This window comes from Crocodylus siamensis, chromosome 11 (genome assembly GCF_052110815.1).
Source record: "Crocodylus siamensis isolate JL-2025a chromosome 11, ASM5211081v1, whole genome shotgun sequence".
NCBI lineage: Eukaryota > Metazoa > Chordata > Crocodylia > Crocodylidae > Crocodylus > Crocodylus siamensis.
This window is the reverse complement of record NC_143405.1, coordinates 59,106,793-59,124,417: the sequence shown is the minus strand read 5'-3', so window position 1 is coordinate 59,124,417 and position 17,625 is coordinate 59,106,793. Positions and strand designations below refer to the sequence as shown.

At 38.9% G+C, this 17,625-nt stretch overlaps 1 protein-coding gene across 2 annotated transcripts in view; it reads left to right on the top strand.

Annotated features, from left to right (window-relative positions):
* Nucleotides 1-17,625, top strand: part of PPP4R2 (protein phosphatase 4 regulatory subunit 2) — a 35,694-nt gene that overhangs the window by 11,202 nt on the left and 6,867 nt on the right. For both annotated transcript variants that reach the window (XM_090022653.1, XM_090022654.1), the window contains exons 3-5: nt 10,808-10,978; nt 16,324-16,417; nt 16,912-16,949. In XM_090022653.1, coding sequence (XP_089878779.1) covers nt 10,808-10,978; nt 16,324-16,417; nt 16,912-16,949 — 303 coding nt within the window. The remainder of the gene's footprint in view (nt 1-10,807; nt 10,979-16,323; nt 16,418-16,911; nt 16,950-17,625) is intronic.

Below are 17,625 nucleotides of genomic sequence, written 5' to 3'. Positions count from 1 at the left end.
TATTTTAAACTAATTTGGTAACAGTTATTCTTTGCTGGTTTTTTACTCTATCTACTTGTTAAAGTTTAGCATGAGATAATATACATGGGTGCCTATACATAAGCAGCAAGGCTGCTCCCACATGCTGTAATTGCTGCACATTGGAGCAGGCTCACTGTAATTACCATGCTCCAGCAGACTCCAGCTTCTTGTGTATCAGCATCTCTGCACTTAAAAACGGCAGCGTGAGTGCTTTAACTAAGGCTCATCAAACAAGCTTTAGTTAAAGCAACTGCACCACCATTATTAAGTGCGGAGACATTGGTACACAAGACGCTTCAGGCGCTTTAATCAGGGTGGCTCTGAGGGCAATTCTAATTAAAGTGCCTCCCCTTCCTCTCCTCTTCCCACCCAAAGCACCTGTATAAATGCTGTATGTGCCCGAAAGCTTGCAAAGAACAGTTTCCCAACTATTAAGTTGGTCTAGCAAAAGATAACACATTTACCCAAATAACCTTGTCTGAGCTAATATATATGGTTTTGAGATGAATGTTGTCTCAGTTACAATTCATTAGAATTGTGCCATCAGCTATGGTACTGTGAAGTTTTTACCCCAGTTTTTTCTGAAACAGTCTAAGAAGTTTCTTTCACTTTGACCTCCATCACTAGCACTTCAGGTACAATTTTTGCAGGGTACAAAATTTTTCAAAATACCAAATAATGCCAGAACTTTTTATAGAAAAGCATGAGCATGGACATAGTATAAATACTTATGGATGTCCAAAAATAGTCCATTGTAAATCTATTTGACTACGCTATGCAGTTTATTTTCCAAAGCCTTTAGTCAGTGTCTGTTTCCTAAAGCTGGCATGTAAAATAGATGCTGTCTTGCAAGACTTGCTTGTCTGAATTTTCCAAGAGTTCTAGCGATTAAATCTATTTCAGTTGTGCTTCCTCAATGGGCTTTACACCAGCAAAGTGAAATTGAGCTTTTCATACTGCTGGGAAGTCCTGGTTCTTGCAGTGCATGTGTTGCAGAGGGCAGGAAGGACAAACGGGGAAAGGAAGTGGTTAACACTAACTAGACTTATCTCTTACTTTAAAAGGCCACATTCTCTCTTGAATAAATCCATGCAGGAATCAACTAAATGTTTATATTCATTTTCTTTTTCATTTTAACTCGTTGTGAGCAAAGTCAACAAGAATGCTAGATGAAGACTAATAAGCAGTACTGTTCCCTCCCCCCCCCCGTCACAGTACATATTAGGTGAAGCATTAATTTGTCTAATGTTACATTATTTTCAAGTTTTCTTGTTTTTTGCATCTTCATATATTAGGGACTTTTGCTTTCAGATAGGTTTTACTACTTTTATTACTGTGTCTTGTTATTACTGTATCTTGATACAGAATATTCTACTTTCTCAGTAAAGCTGTGTTTATCAAGCTGACTGAGTCATCAAGCTAATAGGGGTGTGTGGAGGTGTTAAAAACTTATCTCTTCTTCCCTACAACAAAGTTCTCTTGTTTCCTTCCTGGTCTTTTGAATCCATAAATCAGTAGTATACCTTTCTCTGTTTCTTTTTTTTCTTTCTGCTTTCTTTATAGAGTGGTGTTCTTTTCAGAGCAGCAAGCATCTTCTTACAACTTAAAACAAGTAACTTGATAATTAACTCCTGAATTTCTGTGAAATCTAAAAGTTGCCATCCAACCAGGGCTCCTTGAGTTGCATTATTTTAAGGGCATAGTTAGTTTTAGAGATGCTGAATTTCTGGAGAACTATGCTATTTTTAATAACACTTTTAAACTGAAGCAGTTGAAGAAAGATTAAGGGATCATTGCAGAACCTTTATTTCAGATTTCAGCTCTGAATTTTTTTGCTTTGCTCTTCAGATTATTTTAGACATTGTTGTGATTTTACTTCCCATTGGCATTACTGAAGTTTACATTTGTTTTGGCAAATTTAAGATCCCATCTATTCTGTCTAAACTGTTAAATAAGCTGACTACACAGTAGTCTGTGAAGTGATTAAAACAAAGTGTAAGTTCTTGTAGTGTGGGCAGACCTGAAACTTAATTATATTTTAAGCCATGCTGCAGTTTTGAAATTCAGCTTTCAAACACAGTTAAAAACATTTTGGTCTACGTGTAAGACCCACAGACTTGTAGTACAGTTAGGGACCCACAGATTTGTAGTAAAGTTAGGGACTTATGTGTTATAGTCAGTGAGATGCCACACCGCCCCAATGCATTTTTTTTTTAAGAAGACACCAGGTAGTATGATCCAAGGAAGAGTACCACTTAGGGAACGTGCACCAGAGTAGGTATTATTTATGTAGAGGTGATTGATGAATCCCAACTAGTGCTACCTGCCAGAGAGTTGACACCTGAGCAGAGATGGTAATGATGGGTGCATACACGTATACTAACTTTCTGACAGTTAAGTGAACTTAACTTTTTAAAGTTGACTGAACTGCCAGAGCGTATCCACACATGTGGAGCAGAGTCTACTTAAATGCACCTTTGCGGTGTATTATCTTGAGTCACATTAGTTAAATTGGCATAGCTCACAAGATGGCTGCCACCCTGTACAGAGCTGTGTGTGTACACTCTGGCATGGTTTAAGTCAGTTTAGTCGTCACCTTATCTTAAGTTGACTTAGTGTGTGCATTTGTGTGGTGATTGTGGGGAGTGTAGGATTTTCTTTTCCATTCAGAAATATTTTTTATACTTTTCAGAAATTTTTGGCTACTTTGGGGGGCATTTTGTAAACCCTTCAAAACTCTTTTTTTCCCCCTTTTCCTGTTGAAAATCTGAAATTAGATTGTACCAGGGAGGATACTTTAAAAGTAACAAAGTTGAAGATAAAACCCCATCTCTGCTGGCGCGCAGCAAATGTTTTAAGTGGGATTAAATGCGTGGGGACAGGGGAGAGACTTCCTATATCTCACAGTAGTTAAAAAATGAAGGCAGGGGAGGAGGGAGAGAGATGCTTTCCCAGTTTCATCAGTATCCTCTTAAGAAAGTGGGCAGTGATTGAAAAGGAAGTCTTACATTGGTGCTTAATTCACCACCTTCTTAAGAGGCTTGCAGAAGGCAGGACAGACTGGCTTCTTAGAGGTATTACAGTCACCAAAGAGATGAGAGTAATACCATGATTGGGCTTTGTTTGTATGCAGTGAAACTTTAGATTTTCTCTGTATATTTGGAGAGAGTAATTTATTGCTTCATGTATAATATTGCACAACATGATGATGTAAGAGTATTTTAAAGGAATGATGCATTATGGGTATTGGTTTCAATCAAAACAGCAGTAGATTGTTAAGTGAACAACTAGTTTCCTTAGATATTTAAAGCTGTTGTAAGGAAGTCATGGCAACAGTACGACTGAAAACTTGAGCCAAATCAAGTTATGGGTTAAAGTGATCTGGGTCATTCCTAGGTTAGGAACAAACAATGGTTTAACTTCTAAACTCAGTTGGCTAACTTAATGGCAACTGTGACAAATCATTTTTCTTTAAACCTACTTTCTTGTATGTAGTGTAGTTACAGCCACAAATCTGTGAGCAGTTACTAAATGAGGTGATCTATGTTTGCTTGCTTTCTCTCTCCCTTTCTCTTTTTCCATGTCCATCAAATTTGTTTCTGACATTTCTCATATTCGCCCTTTTCTCTGTAGGCCTGGTGCTGTGCAGTAGAGGTCACTTTCCTGGAATACTGGGATCTCTTCTCTTTGGCCCCACTGCCTGCCTTCTACCTCCAACCCAGGCATCTTTCAGCAACTAACATGCGCCATCCTGTTGTATTGCTCTGAATATATTTTTCCTAAACATCTTCTGTCTTTTCCTATAAATTTCAGTAACGTAAGGGTGGTGTAGCCATCACAGTCCAGAAACTATGCTAAGGGCAAGGATTTCTTACGGTGATATATTTTATTGGACCAACTATGTCACTGAAATACAGTTAGAGAAGCTTCAAATACAAGATATTTTTTCATCAGGTTTGTGTCTGCCTTAAATTCTTGTTTTCATTGTATATGCTTAAATCCTTATCACCTATTTCCTATCTTTTTACTTAATCTCTTCTCACGTGTTTTATTTGCTCCACCTCCTTTTGCCTTTTTTATGTTGTTCCTGAACTTGAAATGATACTCCTTTTGTCTGTGTGCATTGTTTTCAGAAACCACTTTCTTTTGCTTTGCTTACCATTAGTAACTTTTTGCTAACTGCTTCCTCTTTGGTCTGTCTTGAAAAACATCTCAGCCTAAGATAGTGCTACAAAACAAGCATGTTAATTGCTGCTCCTGTGATTAGCACAGACACCAAAATTTTTTTTAAATTAAAAAAACATAGTGTCTTATTTTGATTCTCAAGATAGTTTGATTTCTTAAACTAAGATTTTTTCCGTGACACACTACTTTGTCATACTGGTGTGTTTACTTCAATGTTTATTACTGCACTATTTTTAAACTTTGACTTTTCAATCCCTGTGTTGCAATATCCTGTCAAGATGTTCTTACTTCAAATATCACAATGGATAAGGAAATCTTGAAGCATAGCTTCTTTACTTCAGTATGTACTTAGAGCATGCTTTTTTCCTCCTGAAAGCATTTGGATCCCAAGGGAGTTGTTTTTTGTCAGCTGTAAGTCTTCACAAATGAATCCTTTGTGGAGCAGAGAATCTCCATGCAGATGTCTCATTTGGGTTTGCTCTTATTTATTGTTGTGTTTTTTTCCCTAAATTATTCTTCATTATGTAGGAATTTCATGTTTTTAATCTCAGTTCAGCTGTTTGGTAGAAGCTTTATGCACTTCAAAATCTTGTCTTTCTCGGGGGCAGATGTATCTGATTCAGCACTGTTACAGAACACTTACATTTTGAAATCTTTTGATCTCAGTTTTAACTAAGGGAGGGGATCCTCAAGGTGTGTTTGATCTGTAGTGTTCCCTGTTGTTTGAAACTGAAATCAGCTCATCCGCAATTTATTTTCCTTCCTGATTACTATGTTGGCTACTAGAGTTTGCCAAACTCCTGGACTCTACTATGTTGGTATTTTAGAAAACATTGGGGTATTTGGGCTTTTTACAAAAAAGCTGAGTGAGTAAACAGCATGCTGGGAACACAAATTTGATGATAAAGCCTGCCTCCTTTGAAAGGCCTAGTGGTCAAGTGCTGGGTTTGCCAGTTGATTTGTTCAGCCACCAGAATGGCACTGAATTGATTTACAAAAGCGAGGTTGTTTCCATGTGCAGATTCCAGGTAGGTGTGCCAGTGCTGGTATCTAGGAAGGTCAAATGTACATCCAAAACTTAAATAAGGCCTGGGAGTAAAGTTGAATAGCTTTGCCAGTAGGTGCAGCAAAAGCACAAACAAATATGCTTTGAGGGAATAGATTCAGGGAAGTGGTGTGTTCAAGACTGTTTCTAAACAAGGTATTTAATTTGTTTCATGGCATCTAGGCACATGGATGTTCTTCCCATTCCTGTACAGGAATTGTGTTTGGAATGGGTTGTTTTTTCTGCCTTTTATTCTGTGTCTTGGCAACTCCTTGCATCTGTTCATTACTTGCCAGCTCTCCCTTCTGGCAGACCTGGATTATTGCACACTTAAAGTTTTTTTGTCTTCTTTCTTTCGTAGTGATGTAGTTAGCTGTGTTTTGTTTTGTGCCAGTGGATTTCAGTATTTTATTTGGGGGGGGGGGTGTTGCTGTTCTCTCCTCTTCCAGCCTAGTAGCCTCTTTGTGCCAGAGCTTCTCCAACTAATTTTTTAGGGAATCTTGGACTTGAATCTGTCACCATGGTTCATCTTTACACAGGGTTTTGTTTCATAGGGGCTCTAGTTCTGACAGTCTTATGAGGCTGCAGCTTAGTAGAAGAAAATTTTGTAGCTGCTGGAGGCCACTTTACCTTCCCTGTTCCCCAGCTTGGCACGCACATCAGTGCTTTCTTTCAGCTTAGGCTAGTTTACATTGTAGTGGCTGTCCCTACAGCAGCGGCAGGGTGGTAGTGGGCCAGCATAGCTGGCAGATTTTTTTGGCCACCAGAATTGCACCAGTTCTTCTGAATAGAAGAAGTCACCTTCTGCTGGCAGAGTAGCATCCGTAACTGTGTAGTGTCATCATTTTGTCAGCTGCAGGGCATGATCTCTTCATAACTTCAGCCTGTAATAACTATACCGGCAGAACGGTGTTGTGTAGTCAAAGGATAAATCAAATGTGCTAAAGTGCCAAATTCAGGGATAAAAAGGTGGGGAGGAGGAGGAGTGAACAGTGCTGTCGTGGGCCAATTCTCACCCTGCTCTGCATCTGTTCTCTGGTGCGCTCTCTCTTGCCCTCCCCCTTCTACTCTGATGTCAAGTCACTTCCAGTGAATGGTTCCCAGTTTAGCTGTAGGTACAACTCCAGGAGTAATTCTGTATTGGCGTGAAGCTCATTTAATTGGTCTCTCTAAACTCAGTGTTTTGTGGTTCACAGATGGGCAGAGATCTGTCAGAGCCTCAAAAACAGAAGGTCTGAATATATCTTTGCAGCCTTTCAGAGTCATAGTCACGAATACAGGTTATGATATTCACTTGTAAAGGTTAAATTAATATTTCCAAAAACTAATATTTTAACTTTTTATGGTATTCTGTTTTAGTATTGCTTAATTAACTGGAAAGGTAACTGGTAGAGTCAGTTTTTCTGTTTACTTTCTCACTGCCATTCTCATCTATTTGATTGTTATTTTAGTTAAGAGGTTTGCAACTTTTTTTTCCTTTTCAGAAAGGGGATATTTTTAGGATTTCCTCTGGTAGCCAGAAGAGGCATGCTAAATCTATTACTCTTTTCTATTTAAATTACAGGAACCTTTTATTTTAAACTTTGTTGCATTTCTATTTTTTTCCTTAATTATATATTAAAAACACCAGTATATCATACTTGCCTCTTTAGGAGGAGCATTTGAGCTATATTCTCCCCTCTTCAAGTCATGCATTTGTTTCTCTGTCTTAATTTTCTGGTTGTCCTTAACAGTAACATGGTACTCCTTTTTTTCCAGTTCAAAAGGCCTAAATATGACTGTCAACTAGGCAGAAGGCTTTGCAATAAGCAACATTTTCAAAGGCAGGGGTTCTCAGCCTTCTTAGACGTGGGGGCACAGCTCAGAACTATTAGCTTTCACTGTTTTTTGTTTTGTTATTGACTATGGAAAAATAATAGAGCATTTCTTTTATTGCAAACAACTCTAAAGGATCACGACAAGTTAAAATGTTTTTGGCACTATGGATTCCCGGTTAATATCTCTAGGTTTATCTTGTGAACAGTGTGTGGATGTTTGCCCACCTAACAGTGTTAATATTCTGCAACACCTTTTTGAGATTCATGAGGTTAGAGGTTGATTATGTTGTCTTGCTGCTGCAAACCAATCGGTTTGTTGTCAAATTTGTATGTGTTATTGCTAAACTAGTAGGCTAACTTCCTCTGCCTTCTTCACTTTCAGTTTGTTTTTCTTTTCTAAAAATTAGTGCTCCATCACATTCTTACTTATTTTGTTCAACCCATCTCCTGGCATGCCTCAGCAGGCGTTGATTGAAATGGACTCTAACAGAATTGTAAAAGTGATTAATATATTTTTATCTTGATCTCTGAGGAAGTTCTCTGTTCTGAAGTAGCCTGAAACGTGTTGCAGTGCAAGTTCTTTATGGCAGGGGTACCTAAACTGTGCTGCACATACCCCTGTGGGTACACAAGACTTCTCTGGGCAGTACATGAGGAAAAATTGTGTAATGGCGGATTTAATATTCATTAAAGTAGTAATTGGCATTTAGGAACTTAAAATATATAAAGTATGCTGGTCAGGGTTTTTGGGTAGCTGGTAAATCTTGAAGGGGGTATGCAATAAGAAAAAGTTTGGGAACCTCTGTTTTATGGTATTCAGTATAGAAAGGCTGAGTAGTCTATTTGTCCATAACATGCTGTTCAGGAAATTGCTGTCTTTGTATATATTGTAGTGTTCCAAAAACCTATTACATTTTCATTGGCCTCAAACTTGCATTGAAGTTGTAAGGTAAAAAGCACTTTGGAAGGAGGTTCTTTTGAAGTTACTTAAAATAAACTAAGAGCCAGACTTCTGAAGTCAAGTATCTAAAAATACTTAAGCACCAGCAAATCTAGAAGACTGATAGCTTGTAGCAGCAGAAATACAGTATCCAACAGGGCTGTGCGAAGCTTCAGTAGCTGATTAGATTCAGCCTGATGCAGGAACTGAATCTTCGAATCAAATTGGTAAAAGCATCCAAATCGATTCTGAAGCTTTTCTGAAAAGATTCTTCTGTAGACTAAACAGGCAGCTGACAGCTGCCCTCCAGCTGGTAAATTTGTTGGGGAAAGGAATGAGTGTGGGGGAGGGAGAGATTGGGGCTGGGACAAGCTGCCCAGTGGGGCGGGGGGGGGGATGTTACTCAGAGAAGGGGGCAAGAGGGCATGGGATGCGGGTGCAGCAGTGCTGGGAGCTGGGGCTCTGCCCTGCTGCCACTTGCCCGGGGGAAGGGGTGGGATGCAGGCACAGCTCGCTCCAGGCAGAAGGGGGCAGGCAGCAGCAGGGCATAGTCCTGGCTCCCAGCATTGCTGTGCCCGCATCCCACACTCCCGGTTTTTCTGCGCCAGCTGGCAAGCAGTGGCAGGGCAGAGCCCCCACTCCCAACACTGATACGAGCCCAGCAACGCTGGGAGTGGGGGCTATGCCCTGCTGCTGCCTGGAGTGGGCCATGCTTGCATTGTGCTCCCCATCCCCCTCTGTGTCGGCTGGGCAAGTGGCAGCAGGACATAGCCCCTGCAGCTCCCTGGGGCAGAGGCAGGCACAGCCAGAGGACCACAGGAGAAGCCCCCAGGGCGGCCCTGCCTAGCCCCATCCCCCAGCCCAGCCTCCCAGCACTTAAAAAAAGCCCTGCACTCACTGGCTCTGGCACTGATGATCAGGGCCTTTGAGGCCTTGTGGCAGAGCCCCCCCCACGCAGTGGGTTGCAGTGGGGATTGACCCCCTTCCCTGCCTATCTCCCGTGTGGCAGCTGCTCTATGGTGGGGGTGCAGCGCAGCTCGGCAGGGTACCGTGCGCTGTCTGAGAGCTGGGGCAGCTCCATGCGTTAGCTGAAGCCCAGTACCACTCAGCCCCAGCTCCCAGGCAGTGTGCAGCTCCCTGCTGAGCCGTGCTGCACCTGTGCCATGGGGCAGCTGCCATGTGGGTGACAGGCAGGGGGGTGATACTGTGCTGCATACAGGGGCTCTGCCACAAGCTCCCAATCGCTGCTGCTGCTGGTGAGTGTGGGGCTTTATTTTATTTATTTATTTATTTATTTTAAAGTGTAGGGGCTAGGCTGGGGCCAGCCAGGGCAGCCATGGGGCCTTCTCCCGTGGCTTCCCCTGCCCGGGGAATGGTAGGCATGCCCAGAGGAGCTGCAGGAGAACCTGAAGCCGCTCAGGTATGCCTGCCTCTCCCCAGCCGCTCCAAATCTCTCTGAATCAGCGCTGAATCTTACGAAGCTGATTTGGCTGAATCGCTTCAGGACAGTAATCCGAACCTCTGAATTGAATTGCTGTCCTCTGAATTGGCTGAGTCCAAATCAAATACTTCCCTATTTGCACAGACCTAGTATCCAATCTGTTGTAATATCTTTAACAAATGAACAGCGGATGCAGCGCCAATCTGTTTTACAGGCACTGTTACCAGTAAACTGTGGAAGAGTGGTTGTCCGGGGGGGTGGGATTTAAGTGTAGTTCAGCCCTATTCTGTTATTGTCAGATTGGTTTGTTGACCATGGGCACTTCTACAGGAGATGCTTACTGCGCATTGTCCTAATAACATTATGCAGTAGTGTGACACAGCAAGAACCATGCTAATATCATCCTGTGTAGTGTTATTAGGTGAATGCACAGTTAGTGTCACTAAATAATTGTGTGCCAGTGCTACTGTGCAGTAACTTTAGGTACTACACATTGAGTTGGTGCTTTAAGGAAGTACTAAACTAAATGTACAATACATAAGGCGCATTAATGAACGTGTAGACGTGCCCAGTGTGAACCAGAAGAGGGCTGATTGCGTTAATATGACTATTTTGTTATGCAAGTGAAAATAAAAACGGTGCTTGCTGCCAGGTGGCTCTTTTGAAGTAAAAATTAAAAGCGTTCAGACCTTAGGGTATGGGGTTATGCACCTTTTTTTACAACATGGCCTATAAGACTCGTACATAAATATAAGCTTGAATAATGGAAGGTAGATTTCTAAATGGTTTCAGTTTGCTCATCAAAATGCTTATAGTTATAGTGACCTTTATTTTAAGACTTGCATGGATTTCAATTGGGTATATAGAGAGCTGTAAGGGCCAAATATGCTTAAAATAATCAGTATTTTGTTCAGCGGTAGATTCCACAGTATTTATGTTGTACAATAGCACCTGAAAGTCCCAAGTAGGATCAGCAATCAGTATGCTAGGTGTTATGCAAATATAACAGAAGATGGCTGCTGTCTACAAAGTGTTTAGTCCAATAGTTGGTAAAACAGTTGCACATTTGTGTTCAACTCTGATAATGCAGAAGAACATTTAAAGTCGTAAAATTTACATTTAAAAATAATTTTGACATCCTTGTTAATGCTAAAAGCATTTCATTTTGTCCTGTCTACCTAGGAATAATATGAAATGCTTAGTTTATGGCTTTTTGGCTGTAGATAGTAGTTAAACGTATACAATTTTTAGAATTCTCCAAATAAATATTATGTTTTTCTCTGGTTTTGCTTTGCTGTAACACGTCTGTTTTGCAAGTGTGTTATTTTTTTTGTTTTTACCTTTTTTGTTTAATTTAGGGTTCAGTGGTCTCAGTTTAAAGGCTATTTTATTTTCAAACTGGAGAAAGTGATGGATGATTTCAGAACTTCTGCCCCTGAGCCACGAGGCCCTCCTAATCCCAATGTGGAGTATATTCCCTTCGAAGAGATGAAGGAACGCATTCTGAAAATTGTCACCGGATTTAATGGGTATGTAACTTTTCAAATCCAACCTCATTTGTTGATTTACACAGTTTTTATTGTTTCACATCTTACAGTTTCTTAACCTTTATGTTATGGTATTGACTTCCATATTCTCATTCTGTTGATAACATACATCATAAATAGGTGACTTCAGCCACCACTGTCTGTACCAATTAAAGATATCATTGAACTTTCAAATACTTTTTTTTATAACTCTTCACATCTTGTGGCATTTGTCAGTTGTTTTGAAATGCGGGATTAATTTTATTCAACAGGCATTATTAATGTAATAAAAAATGTATATAGAAGAAGTACACTAATAGTTCTAAAATAAGACTTCTTGAGGTATTTGGCTTTTTTTAAGAACGTAAGTCATCAGTGTTTGTCCCTGTATTTTTCTTGTGACAGGTTAGTAGCTCAGCAAAAAAACAAAACTAACAACAAGGCACAGTACAACAACAGGACAAATTATTGAACTTTATGGGTTTGTATTTGTAGGTCAAAACAACCATATGTTCAGTGGTTGTAAAAGATACTTTTAGAATTTGAAGGATTGTCAATCATATCTCTAGAATTAAGTGTATTGTTGCTGATTATTACGTTTGTACAAAGGTCTTTTTATTTTATTTTATTTTTGAAGCCTTGATTCTTTATAAATAAATTGATTTTTCTCCACGAATGTCTACTCTCTTATTTGGTATATATCCTTTTTATGACCTTTAAAGTACTTTTACATACCTCAATGGAGTCACAAACTTATCAGTTGACTGGTTTGTTTTGGCACCTTTGCCTCTTGAAAGATTAACTGGTTTGGTATTTTGCAATTTATCAGAGAATGCATATATCAGAACTTTTTTCCATGTGAGCCCTGAAATTGCAAACATTAAAGGTTCTGGGAACTCCTGCAGTTTCATACAATCGAGTTCAGATGTGATTTTTCTTGAAATGCATTTGTTTATATACAGAAAGCTTCAGGTATATTTACTTGTAGATTGACTTATGGCAAATTTTAATACCAAAGATTTCTACTGAAACCTATATTTTGGAAAGAGAAATTTAACGTAGTTTTCACTGGCTAGTATTAATACTTGGGATACTTTCACTTCTTCAGTGAAGAATCCATACATGCATCTGGGTTTCATGTTTTCAGTATGTCTGAGCTATTTTTGCTAATTTTGTACTGCTTACCAAAACTCAGCCCTCGCAAACAGGAAGATAAATATCATGACAAACATGGTATCATGTAGCTCCAAAGCATGCTTGCCAGAACCCCCAGGGGACTGAGCCTTTTGTACTGTTGAAGCTTTCCTTCTTGCCGCCTAGTTTCGAAGCGTTACTTGCTGCAACACTAAGGAAGAATTCCAACATTGTTTGTCACGTGTTCTTTTAAATGTTTAAAACCGCAAAGTGCCTCCAGGAGGAGGTTTTATAATAATGCTCCTAAGAGACTGTTAAAAACGTGCATTTCACAATCATGAATGTGGCAAAATTCAGTGTAGCAGTTTAGACGTCTGTAATGGGTCTACAATCCTTAAACCATCAGGAATAGGTTTCTATATCAAAGCATGTAACAAAACAGGCCACAGTTTGTGCATTCTCTTATCTCTTGTTTTGTAGCTCTGTTTTGCTATATTACCATCAGTAATTAAACTGCTTCAGTTTATTGTAAATTAATCAAAATTAGCCTAAGCTAATGACCCCAGCTGACTTCCTGCCCTTTGGGCAGGGGGCTGGACACGATGATCTCCCGAGGTCCCTTCCAGCCCTAATGTCTATGAAATGTATGAAAGCCTGGCTCCTACAGCTTGACATACATACAAAACTACTGAAACTATAGAGTCAGAGGTTTAGGAAAAAGGGTAAATGCATTGTTTCATGAGATTTTGTTTCCTTTGGCAGAATCCTACTTCTGTTACTGGAGTTTGTTGTTTGCCTCTTTGCTAGCTGTCCGAATGCCGATGTGGCAGTGCATATTTCAGCCCTGTGTGCCGGTCTGTATCTGTTTGGCAGTGCCTGGTGTACTTGCAGAACCAGGTTCTTTTGACTCACTCAAGACCTTTACACGTCTTCAAATAAATTCTTAGAAGATTTCATTCTTTTCCCTCTATCCTAGTAAAACTGGAAGACTTTTTCAAGAGCAGCTTTTGGAAAGCTTGGATATTGTAAAGGATTCTACAGAACAAAAAAGAAACATTGTTGTTACTGATAGGGCTTTTGAGATGTGCTCCTTGGTACTTTTGTTAGTCGGTTAGGGGCTCCGACTGCTTTAAAACAGTTGTGATGATGGCCTACTTAATTGTTTTCAGATGTGTCTATCCATGACCCTCACCTTTGATTACTAATTTAGGTAGCTTCAGTTCTTGGATACCATGGTGATAAGTACCTTCAGGAAAATAGAAACAAAGCTTAGGCTGGAACTTGCAACTTGCACACTTACACGTCTAAACCTGTTTTGATAAATGGGTGCAACTCTGCTAGTATAAAAAATCAGATTTGTTTAAGTTTGTGCACAAAATTGCAGCAGTTTTTTAAAATTTACTAACCTAATGTAAAATCATGATTTAGACTAGCTTATTTCATCTTCTGGTCAACTGTAACTGAAGTGCCTCTGGAAGCTTGCTAATTAAAAACTCATTTTACAGGAAACATTATTTTGGAGCAAATTTCTTTTACAGGAAGTGACATTATGATATATAGTGCCATCTACAGTGCATTAAGCAAAGTTCTCCACTTTTACAGAAATTTTCCAGGGACTAGTACTTGTTTTTAGCCAGGAATATTATATAGTGGAGCTTGTAGCTGAGTTAATTGTAAATCATTTCCCTCTGTACTTTGAAGTTGCTGAGCTTATTTCATGGAATTTATCACCTGAGTAGCCAGAATTCCACTGAGTCTCATGAGCTATTTCATCTCTTTCTAATCTTCATTCCAAGTGTCCATTTTTCAGGAAAGATAAATGAAAAAGGATTTCATGAATTTTCACCTCTTCCTATCCTACTGCTAAAGCGAATTCATAACTCTGTAAATGGATGTTTAATAAACTTCCATTTTTAATTTTACAGTTTAAGGATTAGTGCTATTTCCCTATGTGTTTTTCAGTTACCTGCCTTTCACAGCAAATTAATCTCTAAACACTTATGCACAGCTTTAATTATGCTGATCTGTGTGACTGAGTTTGCAAATCATTTAAATCTTTCAGTGTGGTGGGGTCCTACACACTTAACGCTTGAGAGGATGATTGAAAATACTGAGAGGCAGCAAAATGAAGTGGTACCCGGCAAGGATTTTCTGGTTTGCCATCTTTCTGAATAAAACAAATTCCCCACAGCTGTAGAATAATATGAATAACTTGATCAATAGCAAAGATGTTGGAGTGGAAGATGCAGGATTCAGACTGTTGCCAGGACTGGAGTCTTCCTAATGAGAAAGTTGAACAACGATAAACACACTTGCCTGTTCACGACAAGGTGAGAAAAATAGCCAAAAAACCATTCTAGGTCACGGTAGGAACATCAGGGACATACATGTAGGGAAATATCTTTTTATCTAAATATCAGAACATTCATTAAGTGGCTAACTTTCTCACATGCCCTTTTACACAAAAGTGAGTATCTGTTCTGGAAATGTTTTTGTGCTGTTGCTGGATCACTGCTTTAGCAAGCCTTACATGTATTATGCTATCATTTCTGGCACTTGACGCTAACCCCCTATAACTGGCTCAGATCCACAAAGAATAACCTGCCGAGTCTGACAGTTTGTTTTTGTTCCTCAGGAGTGAAATAAAGAACAGGTTCTGTATGTCATGATTTGGGTGTATGATCATAGTAGATACTTATTGATCAGCATTACTGTTTGCTAGCTGTACTGTCTGAGGCATTTGGAGGTAGGTTGGAAATGTAGGTGAACATTTCTATTGTAGGCTTGTATTGCAGTATACCTGTTAGTGGTTTTACATTAAGGTTTATACTCCCTTCTCTGAACCATAATACTGTACCATAATGCAGTGAAGCATCGGCACAGCACAGTGGGTGATGCTTTCTTTCCATTGATATGAAACATTGGGCCATTAGGGCCTTCCAGTAGGGTTTATGCCAGTGATTGATCACATTGGTTACAAATGTTTCTTCCAAGTTGCTATATTTTTGGTGAAGAGTTGCTCAAATGTGTGTTTGAAAAAAGAAATATTTAATGAAATAGGTTTCTTCGTCTCAGCTTGTGGAATAGTTTCTTTATTGCAAACTCAAATTTATTAAATTACCATAATTTTGGGAAACTGATACTTTTGTTTCACTGTTGCGAACATCAAATGTAGGACCAAGTTGAATGTATTTACATTGACACAACAAGGGTATACTCTTCATTTGGGAGTCTTTTATATTTCTCATATTGAAAATATACAACCTGAAGAATAAGAATTATGAAACACTTTCTACTAGCTTCATTTTTTCCAGGTGTAGTGATTTCAAACTCAGATAAGCATTCTAATAGCACAGAACTTCTAGAAAATTGGGCGACAAAATAGATCTACTGTAAGTTGATATGCAATAAATGTTATCTGGCAGCCCTTACAAGATGATCGGCTAACATTAAATTTGTAAATGTATGAGTACTTATTAGGCATTGCATATGTGCAGTATATTTAACTTGCTGTAGCTAATGTTTGACTAATGTGAAGTCAAGTGCAGAATTGCTGAATAGAGACTGCATGTATATGGACATATTTGTGTAGAGGCTTAGCACACTTGTTTGTTTGTATATACTTAAAAGACAGCAAAAACAGTAATTACACTTGGGATGTTTACATTTGGATGAGGAAAATGGAATATATTAAAAGATGGTATTTATCACCACTGAAGTTTTTACCTGGTGTACTAATTAAAAACTTAAAGCATTTATTATAAAGACAGATTGTATGATCAAAATAACTACAGTTTGAGAGCCACTTCTTGTTTTTAAGTCTTAGAAGCATGTGAAGCTTGAAACTGTTCTATTTTTTATGTACTATCCAATAAATATAATCTTAAACAGCTACTGCTACTGACTTTGTTTCCTGAATTGAATCCTGCCTGTTCCTTACTAGAGTAGCCTTAAAAATGTGTGACTTTTGGGATGGTGTCTTATTACGCACTGTTTTGTTGGTAAAACTGCTCTAATTTGCTAACTGCATATACAAATGAGAAATATGTAACTTAGTTACAGCTATCCTGATTGTCACCACTAACTTTCCAGAAACTTTCAGTACTGGTTGAAACCTTTTTAAGCCTACAGGGGAAACAGTAATGCTGTTTCTGCCTCACAATCTTTAACGTACAGTATGCAATCTTAACTGTTTTAAATGTATTTTATTGCAGTATTCCCTTTACTATTCAGCGGCTCTGTGAGTTGCTGACAGATCCAAGACGGAATTATACAGGAACTGACAAGTTTCTCAGAGGAGTGGAAAAGGTATGTTTGTCTTCAGATGCATCACAGCTAAGTTGTAACTACCCTTTGAATAATAGTTAAATGGTGTTTTTTGGCTTCATTACTGCTGAAAACATGGTTTGCTCTTTAAAAGTTGAAACAAATGCAAAAAAAAAAAGTTATAAAACATACCTCTGACTTAAAAAACATGAACTCTGGGCTAGGTCTGCCACTGTTCTTAGTTGTTCTTTGACACTTCAACTCTTGTTGATGGAAGACAAATGCCATTTGTGATATAGACTCCCAGCAGTAAACAACCAACTAATTTAGACTCTGTTCAGAGTCTTTTGGGTGGTTTAATTGTTTGAAATTTGTTTTTTACTGCAGCTCAGTTTTGGTCTTAAAGTTTGGAGGAATGCTTTGGTGAATAGGACTGGCTCTCATGTATTATTAATCCTCAAGTTTAGAGCCCCTTTCAGGATCAGAAATGTTTCCTTTTTCTTTTTTCTAAACTGACAATATGTTTTTTGTTGTAGAATGTCATGGTTGTCAGCTGTGTGTATCCATCTTCAGAGTAAGTGCAAACTTTTCTTTCAACTATAGACTTTAGGTTTATATTAGTGGGCTTTTGTCTGTCTTGTGTTCTCTGTTGCTGGCAGTAGTGTTGAATTACGTTGCCAACAGTAAGACATGCATGACAAAAATTTAGCTACTAGTATCAATGGATTAAACAAGTAGTAAACAAATTCTGTTGTGCATGTTGCTTGTTTTACCCCTCTAGTATCTTTGGAGTGAAGAACAAGTTTCATAATCCAAATATATAGCACAATTGACTTTCTAAAATAAAAAAATTATAAATGTTCTGATAAATCTGTGTCATTGCTTGTTTTTAGACTGGCATAATTTGCACTTCACAACTGATGCAATTAATTTGAGAGGAGGGCAGGGGAATCTAGTTTCATGTTTTCCACCGCTTTAATAGTTTAAAGAGTAATTCCATCTTTCCTGTTGTTGTTCTCAGGGCTGTCTTGCATGGGGCTGTTTAAATTATTTTTCTCCAGTACCTCATGTTGCTTTACCCTATAGTAGTAAAGGTATGGGCACACTCCAGCTGGGACTTCAATGCAACACTTACAGGTTTAATCTGGATACAGTGGTTAAAAATAGCAGGAAGATCCAGTGGTCCATGCTTCAACACGGCCTAACCACTTGAGTAGATACCCAGGTCCTTAGTGGCCTGCTAAAGTGCG